Genomic DNA, 20473 nt, shown 5'->3' on the forward strand with positions numbered 1-20473 from the left:
TTTGGCTCAAGGCGCTGACCTTACCCCACAAAGTTTGTCCTCATGGGATCTCGCCCGAATGCGTCTCAGATTAGTTCAGGAGATGACCAATGATTTGCAAACGCCGTGTAAACGCCGTTCAAGAACAATAAGCCAATGAGAACCGGCTGCGCGATGGGTCACCCCTTCTGCGGCGTTAAGACGGCCCATTAGTGGATCGCAGCATTTAGGATTAATGGGAGCTGGTTGAAACACCGGTTGCCTCGGTAATTAATCAATATTTACCTCATCCGAAAAGATGAAAGACTTTCAGTTCGTCTTGAAACGAGGTATGGTCAGCGTGGTGATCATTCATCTGTGGGGAGAATGATTATGGTTCTCGACCATCTTAACTCAAGCCCGTCGCAAGCCAGATCTCGAAATTAGACTTCGACATTAACCCCAACATAACCCCACAACCCTAACCCATGGCTATGGCTCATGGGTAACCAACCCACTATAGGCTACTAGTGCCCCACTTTGGTCACAAACAGGACAAACAGGACAACAAGAATTGTGAAAATACAGAATATTTAGATATATTAAGGGCCACATTAGAAGGGCCCTCTAATGAAGCTATTCGGACCCCTTCTCCATTTATCTAACCGTAATAGATAAGGCGTAGTAATTGTATCTCAGGCGCATTATTTGGTAAAAATGCATACATTGGCAATTCTAATGCACCGAGGACCGCCCCTAATATACATTTTGAGTACTTATATTTACTATGTAAACCACTAGTAAAAATAAGTCGCTTTTCTGTATATTTAGCTTATGTCTCTTAGTCTACCACCGACTAAACTATCGCCGGCGAGCATTCCTATGTCTAAGGACGAGAGTTCCCTACTCCGATCGGCCTAGGAAGCGTCAGGGAGCCCTAAAAAAGCCGTCGGAGACCTTAACAAATAGCCCATGTGATGAAATTGACACGATTCCTTCACTATTCTCATACGAATTATTTAAAAAATTTGACGTAAAATAGCCGCTAGCCGATACATAGGCCAGCTCGTTCATTTCCGCAGAGTTTTCGAAATGTATATTAAGGGCAGTCCTCGGTGCATTAGCATTGCCAAGTAATGCATGCATTTTTACCAAATAATGCGCGAATAATACAATTACTACGCCTTATGTATTTCGGTTAGGTAAATGGAGAAGGGGTCCGAATAGCTTCCTTAGGGGGTCCTTCTAATATGGCCCTATATTAATCAAGAAGTACCACTCAATATCGATTCACGACATTGAAATGGAGCCAAAAACGTATTGCCAAATGTTCCAATTTTTAGCATCAAACGCAGTTAAGGAATAATTAAAATAACCGTCAGCCTGTTATGGATTCTACTGATTGATGCTAGCTTCGAGTTCATTTGGCCGCCCGAGGCATTCTGCAAGGGCTCACGCGTGATCTACCCGTCGGCGGTTGCTTTAACTGAGTTGATTACCTTACTATGGTAGGCGAACCCTTTGTCTCGGGCTTAGGGCATTGTGGCGAGCATCCACCAAAATATGTTACCCCGCATGGTGGAAAGACGAAACCCTCGGCTATTTGGGCGCGTCTTGCTTTCCAATTTTGTCGCTTCTCTCAAGAAGATTCAACCTTTTCTCTGATGTTAAATATGGCGTCGGAGATAGAAGATCATCCACCCCAAAAGCGATCTCGATCACGAATCATACAAGCCTGCATCCCTTGCCATCGCTCGAAGAGGAAATGCAACCGAAAGAAGCCTTGTTCGCAATGCCTTAAACGTCAGACTACCAAGAATTGCACCTATGAAGCACTGGCAGCCGAGGATTTGGAGATCCTGGAGGACGATACAACATCGGTAGATGCGGAGAACAGGATTTTGCGATCACGGATAACTCAGCTCGAAGCCGTGATTATGCAGCTGCGTGACCGCAACACTGATCCTGTCAATTCGCGGAAGAGGCGAAGGACCCCGGAAAAGGCTCACGATCAAGACGGGGTATATTATGGTCGTTCCTTCTACCTTGGAGGACCTGCGGCCCCAGATCTCCTTCATCAGATGATGGCTTTGCATCCAAACCAACCATCAGATCTATTATTTGCGTTTTTTGGAGGCACTGATAGCAGCATATCAAGCAGGAATGAGGGTGGCAGTATCTTACCGATAGGAAATGTGACGGATTGTGGCGTTGGTGACATCTGCGCTTGCCTTCGAAGCATCGCTCGTGAAAGCCTTGACGCTATCTTAGATAGCTTCGTCGAGATTGTCGACCCTCTTCATCACTACCTTCCTATGCCTTGGATCTTACAAAGATATGAGCGATGCATGAATATAGCAGTCGCACCGGAGCCACAAGAAGCCGCTCTTGTATTTGCTGTGCTTGGTTTAGGGAATCTCGTGGCTGCCAACCGAACGTCATTCAATTTTATTTCGGCTTCCTTTCAACTTCTGCGATTGTCCAACTTTCTGACATCACCATCCATTGATACAATGGCGACATTCTGCTTCATCGCTGTTTACCAACAGCATGAAGGAAAACTAAACGAATATTGGCCATTACTAGGGATGGTGATCCGTTTGGCCCAGTCGATGGGGCTCCATCGCGACCCAAGTCTTATATCTAGCCTCGTTCCAGAGGAGAGTGAAATCCGTCGCAGACTGTTCCATGCCATTGTTGGACAGGAGACTGCATTGAGCGTCATGTTCGGACGACCCAACGGCCTAGGCTTCTTTGATTGCGCGTTGCCGCGAGATATGAGCGACGCGGAATTGTTTGGTGTAAATAGCGCGGTTACTGTTCATCCTCACGAGATCTCTTACAATCGATATGCTTGGGAACTGATGGAAATCACCCGTGATCTGGTTACAAACTCATTCACCACACCTGAATCTTCAACACTTGCTAGGGAGAAATCGATCTCACAACAACTCCGACAGTGGTATCAGAACCTACCACCATCGTTCAGATTCCAGCTACCTGGGTTATCTCTCCAGGATCTGAACGACCAGGAAGAAAAGGTCCATTACGTTCAGGCCTTAATTTTACATATTATCGTCAATCACAACGAGCTTGTACTTTATCGACGTCCGCTTCTATCGGATTCGCATCCCGAGGCAGCAGAACCTTGCATAGAGGCAGCAATAGCTGTTGCAGAAGGATGGAAAATCTTACAAGATTCGTTTCCTAAGATCGCACGTATCGCATGGATGCAATGGTTCCGAGCATTCCATGCAGCATTGATATGCCTGGTTGCATTACGAGCACGAGAAACAAAGTCCCATATAAAAATACGAGCCTTCAACTCTTGGAAATCATGCATTCGGATCTTCTCTAGGATTCAAGATCAGAATGATAGCATTCAATGTTGTTGGCGAGCGTTAAGCCGCCTGGATAATGTTGCCAAGGGGACAGTGAATATCCGGCGCCGGTTCCCCCCCAGTGCCTGCTGAGAAAGGACATCAAAGACACGTCCTCGGTATTGCGGATCGGTCCATCAACAAACCAGGAGCTTAACTCTGATGAGAACTCCAACAGCCCCCAAGCGCCCAGCGCCGGTCAAGAGACAGAGGCTGCAGACCAACTTTTCCCGGAGGTCAATGGACAGTTGTCCCCAACTCAGGCGGTGTCGACCGATTCGCCGGATACCTATAACGTCGATGGGGTTGACCATGAATACAACGACCTGCTACTAGATTGTGGCCAGGCTTTTGATTCATATATGACCCAGGTCGCCGTGCCTGGTGAAGCTTTGGGCATGCAACCCCTCACAGACTCTGCTCAGTACAACATATTTGACCTCGATGTGGCGAATTGGCCGTTCTGGCTTACCGCTGATCAAGCCTCTATAGTGCCAGGGGAATAGATTTTTTGACTCCGAGAAACCTACATTGGTTTAGCACGTTGGACTTGTACTCTATGAATTTGCAGCAATGTAACTATAATTATCCGAATTAAAAAGCCCACAAAAATTACATTCGCAGAATTTGCTCTTGAGTTTGCGTTTCTGGAGTTGGTGATGCGGAGATGTCAATCTTGCCACCGACCCGGATGTCGATATCGTCCGCCGAAAGCTGATTCTTCACACCAAATGCTGCCGGTCCATGATCATGAGTTGTGGTTCGCCGCATATCTCTGCGGTTCTTCTGATCCTGGAACGCAGTCGCTCTATGCATAGTACAACGATTATCCCATTGCACGAGATCACCAACATTCTTCCACTTCACTGTGATCTGATACTGTGGTTGCTGGGCATGATCCAACAAGGCTTTAATCAAAGACGTTGACTCCCTGTCCGTGAGGCCGATGATTCGTCGTGCGTGGCTTGCAATGTACAGAGTTTTATTCATGCCGTCAGGAGCAACCTGAACGAGCTTGTGGTATGCTGGCGGGAGTGTCGCTTTCTCTTCGTCGGTCGGTTTATCGAATTCTTGGGGTGCCGCCAGCTTTCGGGAATGCCAAATCCAGTGTTCCATCACCAAGTTTTCTATTCTCCCCTTGATATCATCCGGCAAACCTAGATAGGCTGCTCTCATGTCGGCGTACTTCGTTTGTCCTCCGGCTGGTGGCAGTTCAACCGCTCGTAAGGCACTGTAGGATGACCGATGCTGGTGGAAAGACGAGTCCGTGTGCCATAGCCCATTTCCTTTGGTATGCCACCAAGCTCGGCTGAATTGAGGGATTATCCGGTCATCAGGACCTAAATTTCCTGCGTCATACAGCTGGGGCAATGAGGCTCGCCGAGGCTTGTTCATGGCATGGGCGGTCTCAAGTGCCCCAAAATTCTTCGAATATGCGACGTGGCTGGCGTCGTCCAGCCCAGTTTGGCGAAAGACCAGAACTCCCCATCGGTTCTGCAATTGAATAATCTCTCTCACGACCTCTGGTGCGAGCGGTCGGGACCAGTCGACTCCATCAACCTCGGCACCAAAGCACGGACTAATGGGCTTGGCTCGGGGGATACGTGCAGCTGCGCTGGCTAAGTGTCGCTTCGTCTGATGAGTAGACGAGTTGATATGACAGAAGTGTCTCAGAGATTGCCGAAGGGAAAACATGATGTGCAATTGAACAGGGCACCCTAAGATCTGGGCGATGAGTTGTATGCCAGGCTTCTCCTATTAGCCACGGAACCAAGTCTGCCTGCTCTTTTATGCGTGGGCAATCTGCGGTATTATGGGTTTCTTCCGATACCAGCCCTGATACGGTTTTCTTAGTGTCGCCGCAAGACCGATCAAACAAGTCGAATGGTGTCGGAACACGGCAATTCAGACCTCAGCCATCATTTCCAAGGTAAGGGTGAAGGGAGAAGGGAAAGAAAAGCCCCTGCGGCGTTAAGACGGACGTCGTGTGCGGGTGTATGCCGGGCCCGTTGGTGGGCCGTTTAGAAGGCAAAGAAAGACCCGTGAGGAGGTGGCCGACGAGACTGGGATAAAAAGACGCGTAGAGCTACCTGAAAATGCCCCACGAAAGCACTAAGGCAATTCCCTGAAGACAAGAGAAAGATGGCAACGAATGGTCATGCAAATGGACGGCTTGCAGGCAAGGTGGCGCTCGTGACGGGCGGCGCCATGGGAATCGGAGAGGCCATCAGCCGTCGTTTCGCGAAGGAGGGAGCATCTATTCTCATCGCCGATATGAATGAGGAAGCAGCGAAAGCCGTAGCCGAATCACTCTCGTCAGAGGGCGTTGAGGCGGGCTACGTGGTCGCGAATGTCACCTCACGATCCGACTGGGAGAATATCGTGGACAAAATCAAGTCTCAGTTCGGCGCCCGGCTTGACATCCTCGTGAACAATGCCGGCACAGCTTATCCTACACAGTCATCGTTGACCGTGTCGGAGGCGAATTTCGACAAAGTCTATTCGGTCAATGTCAAATCGATCTTCCACTCCGTCCAGACCATCTTCCCTATGATGATTGAGAACCAGGGGGGTGCCGTGATCAACATTTCGTCAATTGCCGCCATTCGCCCACGGGGCAGACTCACATGGTACAACTCGTCGAAGGCGGCGGTGTCTAATGCCTCGAAAGCTCTCGCCCATGAGTTTGGTGCGGAGGGTATCCGGGTCAATTGTGTCTGTCCGGTCTTGGTTCCGACCCAGCTCGCCAACAACTTTGTCCCTGGATTTGACAACACGCCGGAGCAACACACCAAGGCGACCCAGCTTTTGCAGATTCCTCTCGGGCGTGTGACCACGACCGAGGACGTGGCTAATACTGCTCTGTGGCTGGCAAGCGACGAGAGCTCCTTTATCACCGGTGTCGATCATCATGTTGACGGGGGAAGAAGTATATAGTATAGTCATAAGGGCAGACAAATAACATGAAATATGCGCGCATAGTGTCTAAGATAATACATGGTCTCTATCGTATGGCCTCTATCGTATGATTCTCCGGCCCTAGTCATTACCATCGAAATCCTAGCGCCTGCCTACTCATGAGTCGGACAAAAATACACAGAGCACCGTATCCTACCACTTCAGGGAATGCATCCTACCATCTTTTGTGACATCCTTCTCACTTCACGTTGTCTATTTTGCTATTCCCTAACAATACATAGTTAAAGTAAATCTTAGTTACTATAGTGCTAGATAGTAGGTAGCCGCCAATACGGTTGGACATTCGATTTAGAATAGCTATGCTTCTTGAGCTACGCTCATCGCAAATCTACGCTGCTCTATATCGCAGGTACCGCCATAACGATGCTCTTCGTGGTCGTAAACTCTTTCACCCCCCATTTCCCACCTTCCACACCAAACCCGCTATGCTTGATGCCACCGAAAGGGATTTCCCCCCGGCAATGACGCCGGTGTTGACTCCAACCATACCCACCTCCAGGCCTTCGGCCATGCGCCAAACTCGTGCCATATTGTTCGTGCACACATAGCTTCCCAGGCCAACCTCGGAGTTATTAGCCATCTTGAGAACTTCCTCTTCGGTATCGAAAGGATACAGCGCCGCAACGGGACCGAAGATCTCTTCGTTGTGTGAAAGCATACGGTCGCTCATATCGGCGAGGACTGAAGGCTGGAAGAAGTACCCCTTCCGATCCATCGCCTTTCCTCCGTAGAGGATTTTGGCACCTTTATCCACCGCATCGTCGATATGGGCCTGGACCTTCTCGACTCCGCGCTGCACGGTCAACGGCCCAACGATCACACCATCCTCGAATCCATCGCCGCACTTGACCTGGGAGAATTTGTCCACCAAGAGACGGGACAGTTCAGGATATACAGCACGCTGAACGTATATCCGGTTGGCGCAAACGCATGTCTGGCCGGAATTCCGAATCTTAGCTCCCATCAAGGCGTTGACCGTCATTGGCAGGTCGCAGTCGTCGAAGATGATAAAGGGCGAATTGCCCCCGAGCTCCAAGGAGAGCTTTTTCAGGCTGTTGGAGCACTGCCGCATCAACAACTTGCCCACGGCGGTCGACCCGGTAAAGGAAAGTTTCCTGATGTTTTGATCTTCACAGAGTGCCTGGCCGATCTCAGCCAGATTCTGCATTCCCGTCACCACATTCAGCACCCCGGGAGGAAGACCAGCTTGTTCCCCGAGGTACGCGATCGCGAGTGCGGTGAGAGACGTCTCCCCAGCGGGTTTGACGATGGCAGCACATCCAGCGGCAATGGCTGCCCCGGCCTTTCGGGTGACCATCGCAGCGGGGAAGTTCCAGGGAGTCAGACAGGCGACAACCCCAATGGGCTGGTGAATGACGAACACTCGGTTTCCCGGGTTGGCCGACGGGATAATATCCCCGTATGTCCTTTCCGCCTCGCCACTGTAGAACTCGAGATAGCTCGCCGCGAACGCGATTTCGCCCTTCGCCTCGGCGAATGGCTTGCCATTCTCCATCGTCATGATCCTCCCTAGATCCTCGGTGTTTTCCATCAGCAGTTGAGCCCATTTCCGGACGACCGCCCCGCGTAGTTTTGGGCTGATCAGTTTCCACTTCTCGAAGGCCGCGAGCGCTAGTCCGGAAGCGATTCGCACATCTTCTTTGCTCAATTCGGGGAGCTTTGCAATCAAGTCACCGGTCGAGGGATTTATCACATCGAATGTCTTGCCGGAACGTGAATCCGTCCATTTTCCATTGATGTAGGCCTTTTCGTGCCATAACTTGGGATCCTTGAGCGCTGACTGCATGGCTGAATCCGATCGACACATTGCAATTGATAATCGAGAAGAGCTAAAAAGAGATTTAACACTAGTACTAGGATACTGAGCAACGTTTCCACTTAGCTTGTCCCCGGGAAGAGTTTCATCTTATCAGAGTGACGCGCTGGTCTTGTGCACGTTTCTCCGGCCTAAACCCGCCGCGGCCACCTGCGGCGTTAGAGCGGTCCCCCGTGAACTACGTGTAATGACTGGTCTACTGGCCCGTTTGCTGAGCCTATAAATGAGAATGGTGGATTTTGCAAATTGAGGTGCATTCGAGGTCGTCGAAATGTCTTTAGATCACCACAGCAGTGTTAGCGACCACCACACTGCCCCGAGTCAGCCGGCAGCGTCGGCGGCTCGAAATGCGAAGCCGAATTCGATGAAGCAACAACTAAAACAAGGCAAAGTTGTCAGCGCCATGTCCATACGGTACTCTCGCGGAGTTGAGATTGTTGGATTTGCGAAATCTGCGGGGATGCAAGGGGTGCTCGTCGATCTTGAACATAGCTCGATCGATCTGGATCAGTGTATGCAATTCACGCTTGCCGCTTTAGCTCACCACATCACCCCTGTCGTACGAGTTCCCTCGACAGCATGCTCGTTTGTCGGGAGAGTGCTAGATGGTGGTGCGCAAGCGGTCATCATCCCCCATGTCCGCACAGCGCAGGATGCTTTGGACGCCGCTCGTGCCGCAAAATTCTTCCCCGACGGTGACCGTTCCGCAATTGGAGGCCTAGCAGCTCTACAGTATGGCTCATATCCAACCATCGAGGCGAATATGGCCGTCAACGAGCAAGTGATGTGTATCATCATGATTGAAACCCTCGAGTCGTTGGAGAACCTGGACGAGATCGCGGCAACTAACAATGTGGATGTTCTTCTCATTGGGACGAACGATATGTCTGCCTGCTTAGGGGCTCCCGGAGATCACGATGACAAGAGAATTACGGAGATTTACGAGCGGGTTATCTCGGTCTGTCGCAAAAATGGGAAGGCGATAGGGATCGGTGGCCTGTACGCCCGACAAGATCTCATCGACAAATTTATCCATATGGCATCTGGGCTTGGGCGCTTCATCATGTGCGGGAGTGACCAAGACTATGTATTGGAAGGTGCTAGACGCACTGCGAACTGGCTGGAGGCGTACAATTTTTGAATTATATGAAGCAGTGGGCTCTGCATTCTTAGACCACGGCACAACTTGAATAGAGTCGGGGGTTAGGACGGTACATACTTTGGAGCTTCAATGTCAATGAGCTTTGCTTAGGATGAACGATGGAAAACTGCTCCCATAGTAGATTTTGGAATTTCCGTTGAAGCGAAGGGTTGGTGTCGAATCGTAGAAGGCTAACGTCGATTGATTTCAACAAAGCCCCCATATCGAGGCGGGTGTTTACGGTGCCAGGCTTGACCTCCTTCAAGATATAGCGAGAATATCTCTTTCAACATACATCTCTGACATTGCTCGAAAATCTCCCTGATATATTCTAGCTTTCCTTAAGCTAGAGACAGAGTCAGGTGTTCATGACGTACTTGAGAGTTTAAACGGCGCTAGTGATTGTGATCATCTTAGAGGTTGGTCCACTATCTTGGAATGTCGAAGTGTTGTTGCGAATGCCGTGTTAACGCCGGTGGTAATATACAGCCGGTCATGTCGTAGTTACTCAAAGGCTCGGGGTAGGGTTTGGTTGACCCTATACCCAGTCAATATATCACCTGTTTCCGGTAAATATGCGCACGTGCCTCCTTCCACATGCCGCAAAATGCCCCATGATTCCACCCTGCCATGGTGAGAGCCAACATGTCCACATTTCGGATAGACTCACCCAGAGTTTGACTCGTCTGGTTTGGTTTAGGCAAATACCTAGGATCGATCGGACAAAGTATCCATTACCCTTCGAATAATCCCTGGACGAGAGAGAGCGAGTTGGGTAGACTTGGTTCCGTGGGCATTAGGGGCAGCGCAGCACACACCCTAGCCCCTCCCTTCACTTCTACCGGTTACAAATATTTTGCTTTTTTTAGGCTGTGGGCTTCGACTTTGGAAGCAAAGCCTAGCGGATACTAGAGCACTAGAGCAAATAACACGTCTCTAGTTGGTTCTACCAATCTCATTTTCACTCACAAGCCATCTTCAAGCATCAAAATATCAGATACAAGAGGAGAGGATCAAGCCACGAAGATCATCTGACCACCAGCAGTATTCTAATGTTCGACATATTACAATCAGAGAGTCTCTATACCGTTATATATTTCCCAACAAGATTCACATTCCGTGTGCCTATGGTAAGGACGCTGTTGGAGCGCCATGCCGACCCAAATATAAAGGACAGGTTTGGCAATACTACCCTTATGCAAGCCGAAAGAGCGTTGGTGAAAAAGACGACACTTGTTCCACGGGATCTGGAGGCTGTCATTAAGCTTCTGAAGTCTTGCCTGCGTTGTGCCAAAATCGATGATATGCCACTCGGCCTTCCGGGTCCTTCTGTGATAGATTGCCTGTTGGTAGACTATTGTTTTTGATTCATTTTTGGGAACAAACTAGCCTCAAAAAAATAAAAATAAAAATAAACCCTTTGAGGGCGACAGCCTATCGTTCAACAGGCTTGGCATGGACATTGACGAACTGAACAGTGATAGTTTACGGCTAGGAATAGGCTTCAAACAGGCTGATCACTATTCGGTGTAGGCCCCGTATAAGGGTCACAACTCCACCGTTATGAGCGGTATTAAATTCTGCCACCTATGCCCAAGATTTGTATTGTGCTTTCTCGCGACTCTAGCGGCTTAACAGATGTCACACCGTTCGAAGATTTCATCGATCAGCTTCTTGAGCATTGCGGAAGATCGTCGAAGCCGAATTCTGTCCTGTTCATAGATAATGCATCATACGCTGCTTAGACCAAATTGCGCGGATATGTGCTGATGCTGGAGACAAGTTAATTTATCTACCTCTTTATTCTCCGGACCTTACCCAATCGAAGAGTTTTTTGTCGAGCCCAAAGACTTCATTGGATGTGATTGGAGCTTCTATGAAGAGGATTTAGACCAAGGATTTGGCTCATTTCTTGATTAGTGTACTACCAAGGTCTAGGCTAGAAAAGAGATTACTAGAAGCCATTTTTGGCAGGCAGGTCTGACTATCGAAGGTTCGGATAATTGACATTCTTCTTCTGGCGGCATTATTAGACTAAGCGAGTCGTCTCACAATGAGTCTAAAAAGCTGTTACAGTAGGCGTCAAAATCAGATTCCCCTCCCTACACTCATGGATTGTTTCCTGACCTAGCGTGGAATATACTAAACCCATTATAGCTTATCTGACGATCTCCAACTCCTAAGAATAAATATTATTGTTTTGTAAAAGCCGATATTAACTGCTGTATTTTTATGCGAAACAACCATACCGGCGCGACCTCTATATCCCTCATTCTGCTTACTCTCTAGTAATATTTAGGACAGCTGGCCGTGGCATTAGCGACTTCACTAACGTGCCATGACCTGCAAAGATCATGATTGGCCAAGTAAAATCACCTCCTTGGCCCCGCGTTTGATCACTTATATATTGTATCAGGTCTACACCACTCCTAGCCTAGGATCTGTACATGCATTCTCCACCCTAGACATTCTACTTGTCTAACTTGCTCTCTTGACTGTTGGAAGCCGAAGCCCCCTCTCGCTCAACCACGGAGACGATATCGCTTCCTAGTCGAAATATTGTTCGATGTGATACCCCGCCTCAAACTGATCCCCGAGAACGTCTCCTGCTCAAGCCCGCACTCGCAGTTAGGAGGACGGACTCTCCTGTTCCAGACATAAATTATGTCTATTAAACAGAAGGTCACTGAAAGGTACGCTACACATTGTAACTCGTGTGGTGACTCCAAACTATCACCGTCTATGATGCAGCTCTTGTTTGTTAAGAGCCAAATAATTTCTTCAAATGACTTCGTGTCATCCATCCGCCTCAACCTTCGACTCTCACTTTGCATATAGGAAGCTGACCCTAGTTGGAGATTTTTGTTGCAGAAAGACTTCTTTACGACGGGCTGCGCTACACGGAGATTCTCCGGAAACAGTAAGCCTCTTGTTTTCCGCCTTGCAACAATTACCTATTCACAGAACCTAAGGATAATGGAATCTCAATCACCCAGGCTCAAAGTAGCTTTGATCTCAGAAACAATGTGCCTTCGGGACATTGTCCTGGTATCTACGAGTTCTATGTGTCAGACGAAAACGGGAATGGAACCATAGTACGGCTCGACATGTGGGACCAGCAGGCGCATATGAGTTCCACCGTTTTGAGCTACTCAAATACCTAGGCGCGCACGTCGTCCTCATCAGCTTCGCCCTTGACGATCCGTATTCTCTTGACAGAGTAGAGGAAAAAGTCAGTTTGCCCCATGTTCTTATATTTCTTCTCGTAATGAGGAGTAGTACTTTGACAACAAATTACTTGCTGACAATCTGTTGGAATTGGTAGTGGATAATCGAGGTCGCCCATTTCTGCCCTAGCATCCCGGTTATCCTAGTTGGCCTGAAGAAGGACTTGCGCGATGACCCACTCACCGTTGAAGAACTCAATCTAAATCGCTTGGCGATGCTCTGGCACATAATATTGGTACCTACAGATACCTTGAATGTTCTAGTCTAACTGGAGAGGGCGTCAAAGATGTCTTCCAGACCGGGGCGGTGGCCTCGCTCCTGGAACCCAAGAAAGGTGAAGCTGAGAGGTGTTGCACTATCTTGTAGCATAACGTGTTGTGATGCCATTCTCAGGTCTCATTCCTTCTGAACTGGACGAAAACAATCCTACGAAACGTATGTGAGCCGTGTATTTGCGCAGTTGCTCAGCAGAACCTCACCGCGGAGGGACGGTGGGCGTGGATTGAGCACCCTGCTTGCAACGTTCTATCGAGACAAGAGTATTCCTTTAATTGTATGCCCATGGTTTACAAGGAGGCTGTGCATGGCTTGTATAATATAATTAATTCCCCTTCCAAAGGCCACATCCAGGGCACTATGGCCTTCATTATTGTGGCAGAGAACGAAATCAGCGTTCCGAAATAGGGAAAGTAGGGAGTCGTACTACTACCAACCGAATGTGAATCTCAGTAGCTGTGTGCAAAACAATTTGTCCTATTAAGTCAATTGGGTGGATATTCGCTCCAGCATCCAGAACAAGGCGAACCAGTTCCAGGACTTCTCATCTCTGTCGGAGTCAAGAGCGCAGGGATGATGCAACGGTGTACGCCCTTGTCCATCTTGTAGATTAACATTTGCCCCTGCTTTTATCAACAGACACTGTCTTTTGGCCCACATGATCGATTCCAATGTCGGCAACACTTATGTAAAGCGGTCGCGCCTTTCTCCATCCGACTCATCGAAGGTATCTAGGTCCAGCCGGATTCTGCTGGCAGTATGTAAATCCAGAAAAACCTCTAGAGTATCTAGTCTGGTCTCCTGAGCGGATTGCAGAAAGTATTCTCGAATATGTCTATTCGAATGACGAAGAAAAATCTGCCTCCATCAGCAGGCGAGCGTGCTTGGGGGACCGATTTCGAAAAGTTAGTCGAGTGTCGTGAAGCCTTGTCTGCTTTTCACGATTGGATCACCGCCAATTTTGATAGGAAGCTTTAGAACTCGAGAGGAAATACGGTGTTTAACAACAAAATAGAGTATTGTATCATTAGGGTCGGTCATACGCCGCCGGATCATGCGGAAGTACGGCGGAAGTGTCTCAACGGAACATAACCGCATGGGCCCTAGTGGATCATAGCCGGCAGCTTTTATTGAGTTGATCAATAACTGGCACGTCTGCCTTTGCTTGTATCTTGCAGAGTATACCAAGTACAAATAACCCTAAAACGCACGTCCACAGCACCAACCGCAATGTGAGGCAAACACGCGTCGACGCGATCGAAACCGGCTGTGTTCCTAGCGCCGTGCTATTCCTGCTGTCTATTTATGCTCTCATTAGACTTATCCTGCCGTCTTTAATGGGGCTCCTTGAATACGTCGGAGAGACTAGCCACGAAAGGTTATTAAGATGCGAGAATAAGTAAATAATCTATATATATACCACAAAGGACAGGGAAATGCGAATTCAAGAGGGGAATCTTTCAAAGCTATCGAGTTCCTTGGATGATGAGGCCTTGGGCTCCGTTGAACCGGCCGCTCGGATTTATCATCAAACCGGAAGAGTCGGACTAATCTTTAGGCCGACGGGAAAATAATAAAGCGGGAGGTTCACGAGCTGTTAAAGATTATAAAATCACCAACTTGTAACCTACAAATTGAAATTCATAAATTATTCCATTTTCACCCTTCCTACGAAAAATTTATCCGCTTCAACCTCAAGCTTCTTTGATTTTTATCGCCTAAGAATACCGTTCCCTAGCTCTCGCCTTAAAAATATCAGCATGGTCTGGGCTCATGGATCATCACTGCTCTTTCCGAGAACATTAAAGGCATGCTCGTTATTCTCCATGATTACCGGCTCCATGGACGTATGCTTCGGCATCGACATGATCAACTCTATATCTGGACCCCTTCCGACTAGATTGCCCGCCGTTGCGCTGGTAGACAGTCAAATTCGATTCCTAGGAGCTATGTGGGCCGGCTATGGTATGATGCTTTGGTGGACAAGCAATGATTTAGAGAGGAGGCGGACCCCATTGGGACTTCTTGGTGCGATCATGTTTCTCGCTGGACTTGGGCGTCTGCTGTCAGGTCTGAGCCATGGCTTTAGCGCTACCTGGGTGCAAGTCGCCACGGCAGCCGAGCTGTTCGGACCAGTTGCAATGTATTGGCTTGGGTTTTAAGAGGACGTTGACATAGACCGGCGGTAGATAGGATGCGAAATTCTCATAGGTCGAGGAGCCACCCGAGCTGATCGCCCCCAAAACACATGGAGGTTGGCGCCATAAAGTCACCACTCAGCTGGTTCGGATTGGGCTGCTCATAAACTCTGGCTCTTACTACGTTAGTCTTCTCTCGCGATAGATTGTGATACTTTGGTTTGACCACTACGCTAGCTGGCCAAAAGGCACAATGTTTAGTCAGTGACACGCTACCTAAACTATAAATTACATATGCTCGAATCCTAAAACTTTCTTCCCTTCTCCGTTTCAAGAGGCAGACCGTTATTTTCTCATTTATCAACGTACAATCCCCTTGTTGTCTGCTTTGCGTCGCAAGCTTTTTGACGCCCTAAGCCTATATCCCATAAATACGCAAAATCAGCGATAGAGTAGACACATTGCTCTAGCAGTAATAACGACAGGAATCCGTTATCACAGTATTGACGACAAACGAAAGTAAATAAGAAAAAAGATGCGAAAAGACAAAGTGCGAATCTCTACGGTCGAGTTATCTCGTAGCATGTGTATATTGGTTGTATTGTCAGAATATGGACGGATGGATGGGTGATTTCATTTACCCTGACCCTCCCCACCGAAGTGACATGCAGGGCTATAACAGCGATTAATTTATAAAGTATAGAGCTAGAAGGTAAATAGTTGATCCTGCATATCACACTATAAAAGGAGTCCAGTGCAGGTTATAGACCATACCACATAACGAATAATCTAGACTTTGTGTGGCAGCGTGGAGGACGTGGGAGAAAGTGCCGCTTTGGTTTGCCTGTGAGGGAGGATGATCGTAGATGGATATTCCGGTTTAGGTTTCCCTGACTTGCAAAATCGATCTTCACCCTGGGCCCTCATGATGCTGAAGGTCAAAGGATGTTTTCCATAGCCAACTGCCCGCTCGACCTTAGCGAGGTGCTCGTTAAACTAGGTAGTCCCGTCTTAAGAACCGTTTTCTAGACTGCTGCTTCCGTCGTAGGCGGTAGTAGGAAGGACAACAAACTCGGAGTCGGTTCGGTGTAGGTGCGCTAGCAATCTAATTGCCCGCTTTTCCTGGTTGTGCTGGCCTATTAAAGTTTTTGCTTCGCATAAGTGCGGCTGAATACGAGACTTAGCGCATGGAGCGCTGCTCCGCGCCAAGAAACTTTCTATTGTCATTAAAAGGGGCGCCAAGAGGCGAAGTTGCTGCCCAGAATAGCTTTCTTTGGTTAAAGCACCTCGTATTCTCGCCATATCACTAATCCTGACCGTTATGCAGTATGCACACTCATCCAACACGCAAGCCTGTTACGTTCAGTTAAAGACGCAAAACTATTACTATTATAATTACCGTTGATGGTGGGTGTACCGCTTAGCAAAGGCTGTCTGGCCTGTGTCCGACGGCGGATAAAAGTAACTTGTCCTTTGCAGCAATCATTCAAATTTGCCAGATCTTACTAATCGGACTTGCAGTGCGACGAAACGCGTCCAGAATGCCAACGCTGCCAGCGGAGGGGCTCCCGTGCCCTGGGTATGCTAAGTATCGAAAATTTTACCACCAATTTGTGACCTCCTGCGAACGGTCCAATCCGAGCACAGCCCCTACTTTAACCAAAGCTGTACATGTTCTTCCGCTACAGCCTACCAAAAAGAATGCGCACCTCCCCCAAGCCTCGATAGACGAAATTGTGGCACCGAAACTGGTCGCTAGCGCCCTAGACCAGCAGTACAGGGAGGGGTTCTGCGCATTTATTGATGCCAGTTTTCCCATATCAACATACGCATATATCACCCGCATCAATGTGAGCTGGTTCGACGTGGCCCGCAACCACGGAGCTTCAGGAAAGGCAGTTGACTGGGCCCTGCGCTGCCTCGGATCTCTACACATAGGCAGAGCACATGACGACGAGCGGCAGGTTATGGCCAGCCGCGAATTGTATGGTCGCGCATTGCGAAGTCTCTTCTGGAGCATCAATAAACCATCATTAGTCGCCGCAGACGAAACTCTTGCTGCCGCTATCCTACTCGGAGGGTATGAGATGGTCAATGCTACAGGCCAGGCATCATGGCTGCTGCATTCGCGTGGTATCTCTGATCTTTTTTGTCTACGGGGACCACAGGCACACACCCGTGGGCTTGGCCGGAACCTACTCGCATCTTTCCGAGGGTTCCTGGTATTTGAAGCCCTCACCCGGGGTGAAGCGTGTTTTCTAGAGCGCGAAGAGTGGAGGGCGATTACCTCGGACACCATCAAAGCAGAACAGCAGCTCGGCAAGGCCTGCCGTCTATGCGAGCTGATTGAATATGCATTCTACGAAATTGCACAATGCCCGGGTTTTTTGGCGAGAACGAGGGCCCTGGTCGCATATTCGCACGCCACAGATATTACGAAAGAGCATTTGATCTGTCGCATGACCCGCTGCCAAGAAGCGTTGTGTGATCTACAGTCACAACTATCGACTGGCGCCTGGGTTGCTCGCCAATCAAGTAATCCAGAAAACGGAAATTTCATTGGGCTAATTCCCCCTTCTGTAGCTGATACCTTAGGGATGTTCTCACTCGAAGGAGTCAGTTCCGCTATAGCGCTGATTCAACAACTGTTGTCAGTCCTGGAGTCTGATTGCACTCGAAGAACCGTGAAGTCGCTCTCGGTTCGTCCAGCAGACGATAGTATGTGGAACTTGGTCAAGGATTCTACTCTGATAGTTCAAAGAACGACTCGAGGGAGAAGCAATTTGCAGCCGGCTAAGCTCGAGCTACAGGAGAAGGCAGAAACCTGGCTTGACCCGCTCTGCATGTCAATGGGCATGCGGGCAGAGAAACTTTCAATCTGAACACTAACGGTCGGAGATCCTGGTCAAGTTACTACCCCTGTAAATTTAAAGCCTCTTTCCTCCTTCCACCTCTCCTTCTGTGGCCTCAGTCCATGAGAATAACCGACCGACATCAGGTATCTGTAGGTAAAGATACATAGGTTAACGGTATTGAAATTGCACATGTATGGCTAATTTGGGCTCTTTACAATGGCTATTCTCATGATATGGTCCAGTACCATACGATTCAGACTGCCCTGAAACGAATCAAGCTGACAGGGGATTCAGAGTAGAGTGATAATACTAAAGTTGGATGTATATTTTCGTTAAAGGCCGGATATTTACAAGTAGGGTGCTCGCTGAAAGTCCTCCTTCAATTTTCGTAACAGTTCAACATTGAGTGCACAACAGTTTTGTAGTTTCACAGATAGGAACAGTGCAGTGGACTGGTAGCAACTACTATGTACTTTAACTGCCTAACGCATCAGTATAAAGCATTATGGTGCATAAAAAGAAGAATCGGAAACATACACAGGAGTCTGTTGATGAGACACCATTTCCCAACCTTCTGGTCCATCTTTGTTCATACGACGGCACCATACACTGGAGCAAAGTGCATTGAACACTTTATCCTCTCCGTTTCCTATCTCTCTTACGGCAATCACCCTGTACACAATAAGTGCACATTTCCCATTGCTGTCGAGAGGAAGCACTCGATCATCAGTTATAGTGTATGTCTTCCACGGTTGAAAAGTATCGCCGGACAGAGTGGATCGGAGGGTCTCGTCTGCGAGCATCATCCCGCCTGGAAAGAGCATCACGCAGTCCTTGGCGAGAAATGGGATGAGAGCGGATCCGGACTGGCAAAGTGCATTCCATGCGCTGACCTCATATGTACGAATCTCGGAGATGTCCATAGTTATCCGGAGAAAAGTTGCGAAGAATGACTAGTTGTAAGTGAATCACCGTTGTTAAAAGGCGATGCCCGCGAGCAGTCGAGCTTATTAATCATCAGCTCAACCAATACTAGGGACTGCCTCGATCTGCCCCCAAAATATCCCAGTATGACTCAGAGCACAGTTTGGATGGAAATATCTATGATTACATTTCCCCGGGCATGTCGAGATGCCTTGCGTCCAAACCCCCGTAGAACCATTAGGTCGCCCACATAATACAAATTTCGAGGGCGGTGAGACGACGACTATCGCGCGTAAAGGTTCAAATGGTCATACTTTATACGTCATCAGTCAAAGTTTGGGGGAAAAACCCCTTTAAGTGCGGGGAAACGTTAAACGGAGAAGCTCGTGATTATATAATCATCCTCGAACTAACGTATTTCACATGCGAGTGGATCACACAACCGAGTGGATCAGCTATCCCTACCTCCCAATTTTAAATGCATATATCTCAACCAAAACGCCATTAAATTCAATAAGCTAAAAATGATTCCTGTTAGGACATATAGTCAATTTATGACCCTGAATTCCATATATCCTGCACTTCGGTAAGTACGTGGCTGTGAAGGTGCCGGAGCCGATTCTGCCTCATAGGGTGTTGGTGCTTTAATTGCTTGCTCCGGCTGCGCTATTAATGAAGAGGCCTCTAAAACTGAAAGGCCTTCTTCGGAAGCTATTTGCCTTTTAGACCGAGTCCTTTTTCGCTTCTTCGTCTCGTCTTTAGCGCGTAATTCGCTAACTTCTTTCTCGAGTAAAGCTGCCGATTACATTGTGATTTAGCAGGCTTTTAAAACCTGATTTATCGCGGAATAAAGCGGGCTCGGTAGGCTTTTTAAGCGCTATTTTAGCAAAGCTTTAATTAAGGAAGCTTGTTTTTATAATTAGACGTAGTTCGACGGCGTTTTTAGCTCCCACTCGCTTCCCCGGCTCGAGGGGGTGCCGGGGTTCGAAGACGAATATCGAGCTTTAAGATCACTCGATCGGGGTTATAAGGTATTAAACCGGCGGTAGTGAAGCTATTCTTAATAGTCTCCGATTTAAATACCTCGATTCGCGCGGACGGGTAGGCTTCGAGGAAGTCTAGCTTATCAATGTGGTTAATTCTAGCACGTATTTTCGATTCGATAAACTAACTATAAGGCCGTTTTAACACCGCAAAACAGCCGATATCGAGAGGGCTGTAAAAGGTGAGACGAATGCGGAGGAATACAAATTAGAATAATATCGTTTTTTCGCAAGTTTCGTCGAATTTCGGGGTTAAATGACTTCCGTGGCCGTCGAGTATTAAAAGTCTATACTTCCCCTTCATGCGATAAATTACAACTTCATATCTGACCAAAAATAAGTATTTAGAAAGCCTTTGCATGAATTCCTACTTGACTAAGTGGATTTTTGAGATGTATCTGAAGAATCGAAATATTTTGTAGCGAGGTGGCCTAGCTCAAGCAGCATTTTTGTTTCGCGGTCCCGAACCCAGGAAACATAACTATATTGGATTATCATTTACAGACTTCAGGGTGTCCGCATCCTTAGCCTGATGGAGTGGGAGCGCGGAGGCAAGAGCGTCTATTTCGAAGATCCGGACGGGCATATGAGTGAGATCGGATTAAGAGGGACCTAGGCGCTTTATGGTATAAAAAAATGAGATGGGGTCCCTGTATGGTCCTTTCCTTTTTCGATCCTGAATCTTTGAGGTAGATCAAGCTGCGGAGACGGACC

General features: G+C 48.2%; 9 protein-coding genes across 9 annotated transcripts; 6 read left to right on the top strand and 3 right to left on the bottom strand.

The window, feature by feature from the left end:
* Positions 1–1631: 1631 nt before the first annotated feature.
* N7446_008916 (uncharacterized protein) lies at positions 1632–3844 on the top strand (the record flags this gene model as incomplete). The annotated part of the gene is made up of 2 exons (XM_058517661.1): positions 1632–3053; positions 3422–3844. The coding sequence occupies 2 exons, from the start codon at positions 1632–1634 to the stop codon at positions 3842–3844; spliced, it is 1845 nt and encodes a 614-aa protein (XP_058371307.1).
* Positions 3845–3950: 106 nt separating this feature from the next.
* On the bottom strand, positions 3951–5033 carry N7446_008917 (TauD/TfdA dioxygenase family protein; the record flags this gene model as incomplete). The annotated part of the gene is made up of 1 exon (XM_058517662.1): positions 3951–5033. One exon carries the CDS (start codon positions 5031–5033, stop codon positions 3951–3953), a length of 1083 nt encoding a protein of 360 aa, XP_058371308.1.
* A 447-nt stretch (positions 5034–5480) lies between these two features.
* Positions 5481–6275, top strand: N7446_008918 (SDR family oxidoreductase; the record flags this gene model as incomplete). The annotated part of the gene is made up of 1 exon (XM_058517663.1): positions 5481–6275. One exon carries the CDS (start codon positions 5481–5483, stop codon positions 6273–6275), a length of 795 nt encoding a protein of 264 aa, XP_058371309.1.
* Positions 6276–6705: 430 nt separating this feature from the next.
* N7446_008919 (NAD-dependent succinate-semialdehyde dehydrogenase) lies at positions 6706–8124 on the bottom strand (the record flags this gene model as incomplete). Its single annotated transcript, XM_058517664.1, has 1 exon — positions 6706–8124. The coding sequence occupies one exon, from the start codon at positions 8122–8124 to the stop codon at positions 6706–6708; it is 1419 nt and encodes a 472-aa protein (XP_058371310.1).
* Positions 8125–8425: 301 nt separating this feature from the next.
* N7446_008920 (HpcH/HpaI aldolase family protein) lies at positions 8426–9295 on the top strand (the record flags this gene model as incomplete). Its single annotated transcript, XM_058517665.1, has 1 exon — positions 8426–9295. One exon carries the CDS (start codon positions 8426–8428, stop codon positions 9293–9295), a length of 870 nt encoding a protein of 289 aa, XP_058371311.1.
* Positions 9296–12392: 3097 nt separating this feature from the next.
* Positions 12393–12861, top strand: N7446_008921 (GTP-binding protein rhoA; the record flags this gene model as incomplete). Its single annotated transcript, XM_058517666.1, has 3 exons — positions 12393–12527; positions 12621–12758; positions 12787–12861. Coding segments are annotated over 3 exons (348 nt in total), but the record flags the coding sequence as incomplete, so codon positions are not given.
* A 1764-nt stretch (positions 12862–14625) lies between these two features.
* On the top strand, positions 14626–14961 carry N7446_008922 (DUF4345 domain-containing protein; the record flags this gene model as incomplete). The annotated part of the gene is made up of 1 exon (XM_058517667.1): positions 14626–14961. One exon carries the CDS (start codon positions 14626–14628, stop codon positions 14959–14961), a length of 336 nt encoding a protein of 111 aa, XP_058371313.1.
* Positions 14962–16478: 1517 nt separating this feature from the next.
* N7446_008923 (uncharacterized protein) lies at positions 16479–17819 on the top strand (the record flags this gene model as incomplete). Its single annotated transcript, XM_058517668.1, has 1 exon — positions 16479–17819. The coding sequence occupies one exon, from the start codon at positions 16479–16481 to the stop codon at positions 17817–17819; it is 1341 nt and encodes a 446-aa protein (XP_058371314.1).
* A 447-nt stretch (positions 17820–18266) lies between these two features.
* On the bottom strand, positions 18267–18715 carry N7446_008924 (nuclear transport factor 2 family protein; the record flags this gene model as incomplete). The annotated part of the gene is made up of 2 exons (XM_058517669.1): positions 18267–18270; positions 18330–18715. 2 exons carry the CDS (start codon positions 18713–18715, stop codon positions 18267–18269), a joined length of 390 nt encoding a protein of 129 aa, XP_058371315.1.
* Positions 18716–20473: the final 1758 nt, after the last annotated feature.

This window comes from Penicillium canescens (genome assembly GCF_028828765.1).
Source record: "Penicillium canescens strain IBT 15451 chromosome Unknown utg000005l_segment0_segment0, whole genome shotgun sequence".
Classification (NCBI taxonomy): Eukaryota; Fungi; Ascomycota; class Eurotiomycetes; order Eurotiales; family Aspergillaceae; genus Penicillium; species Penicillium canescens.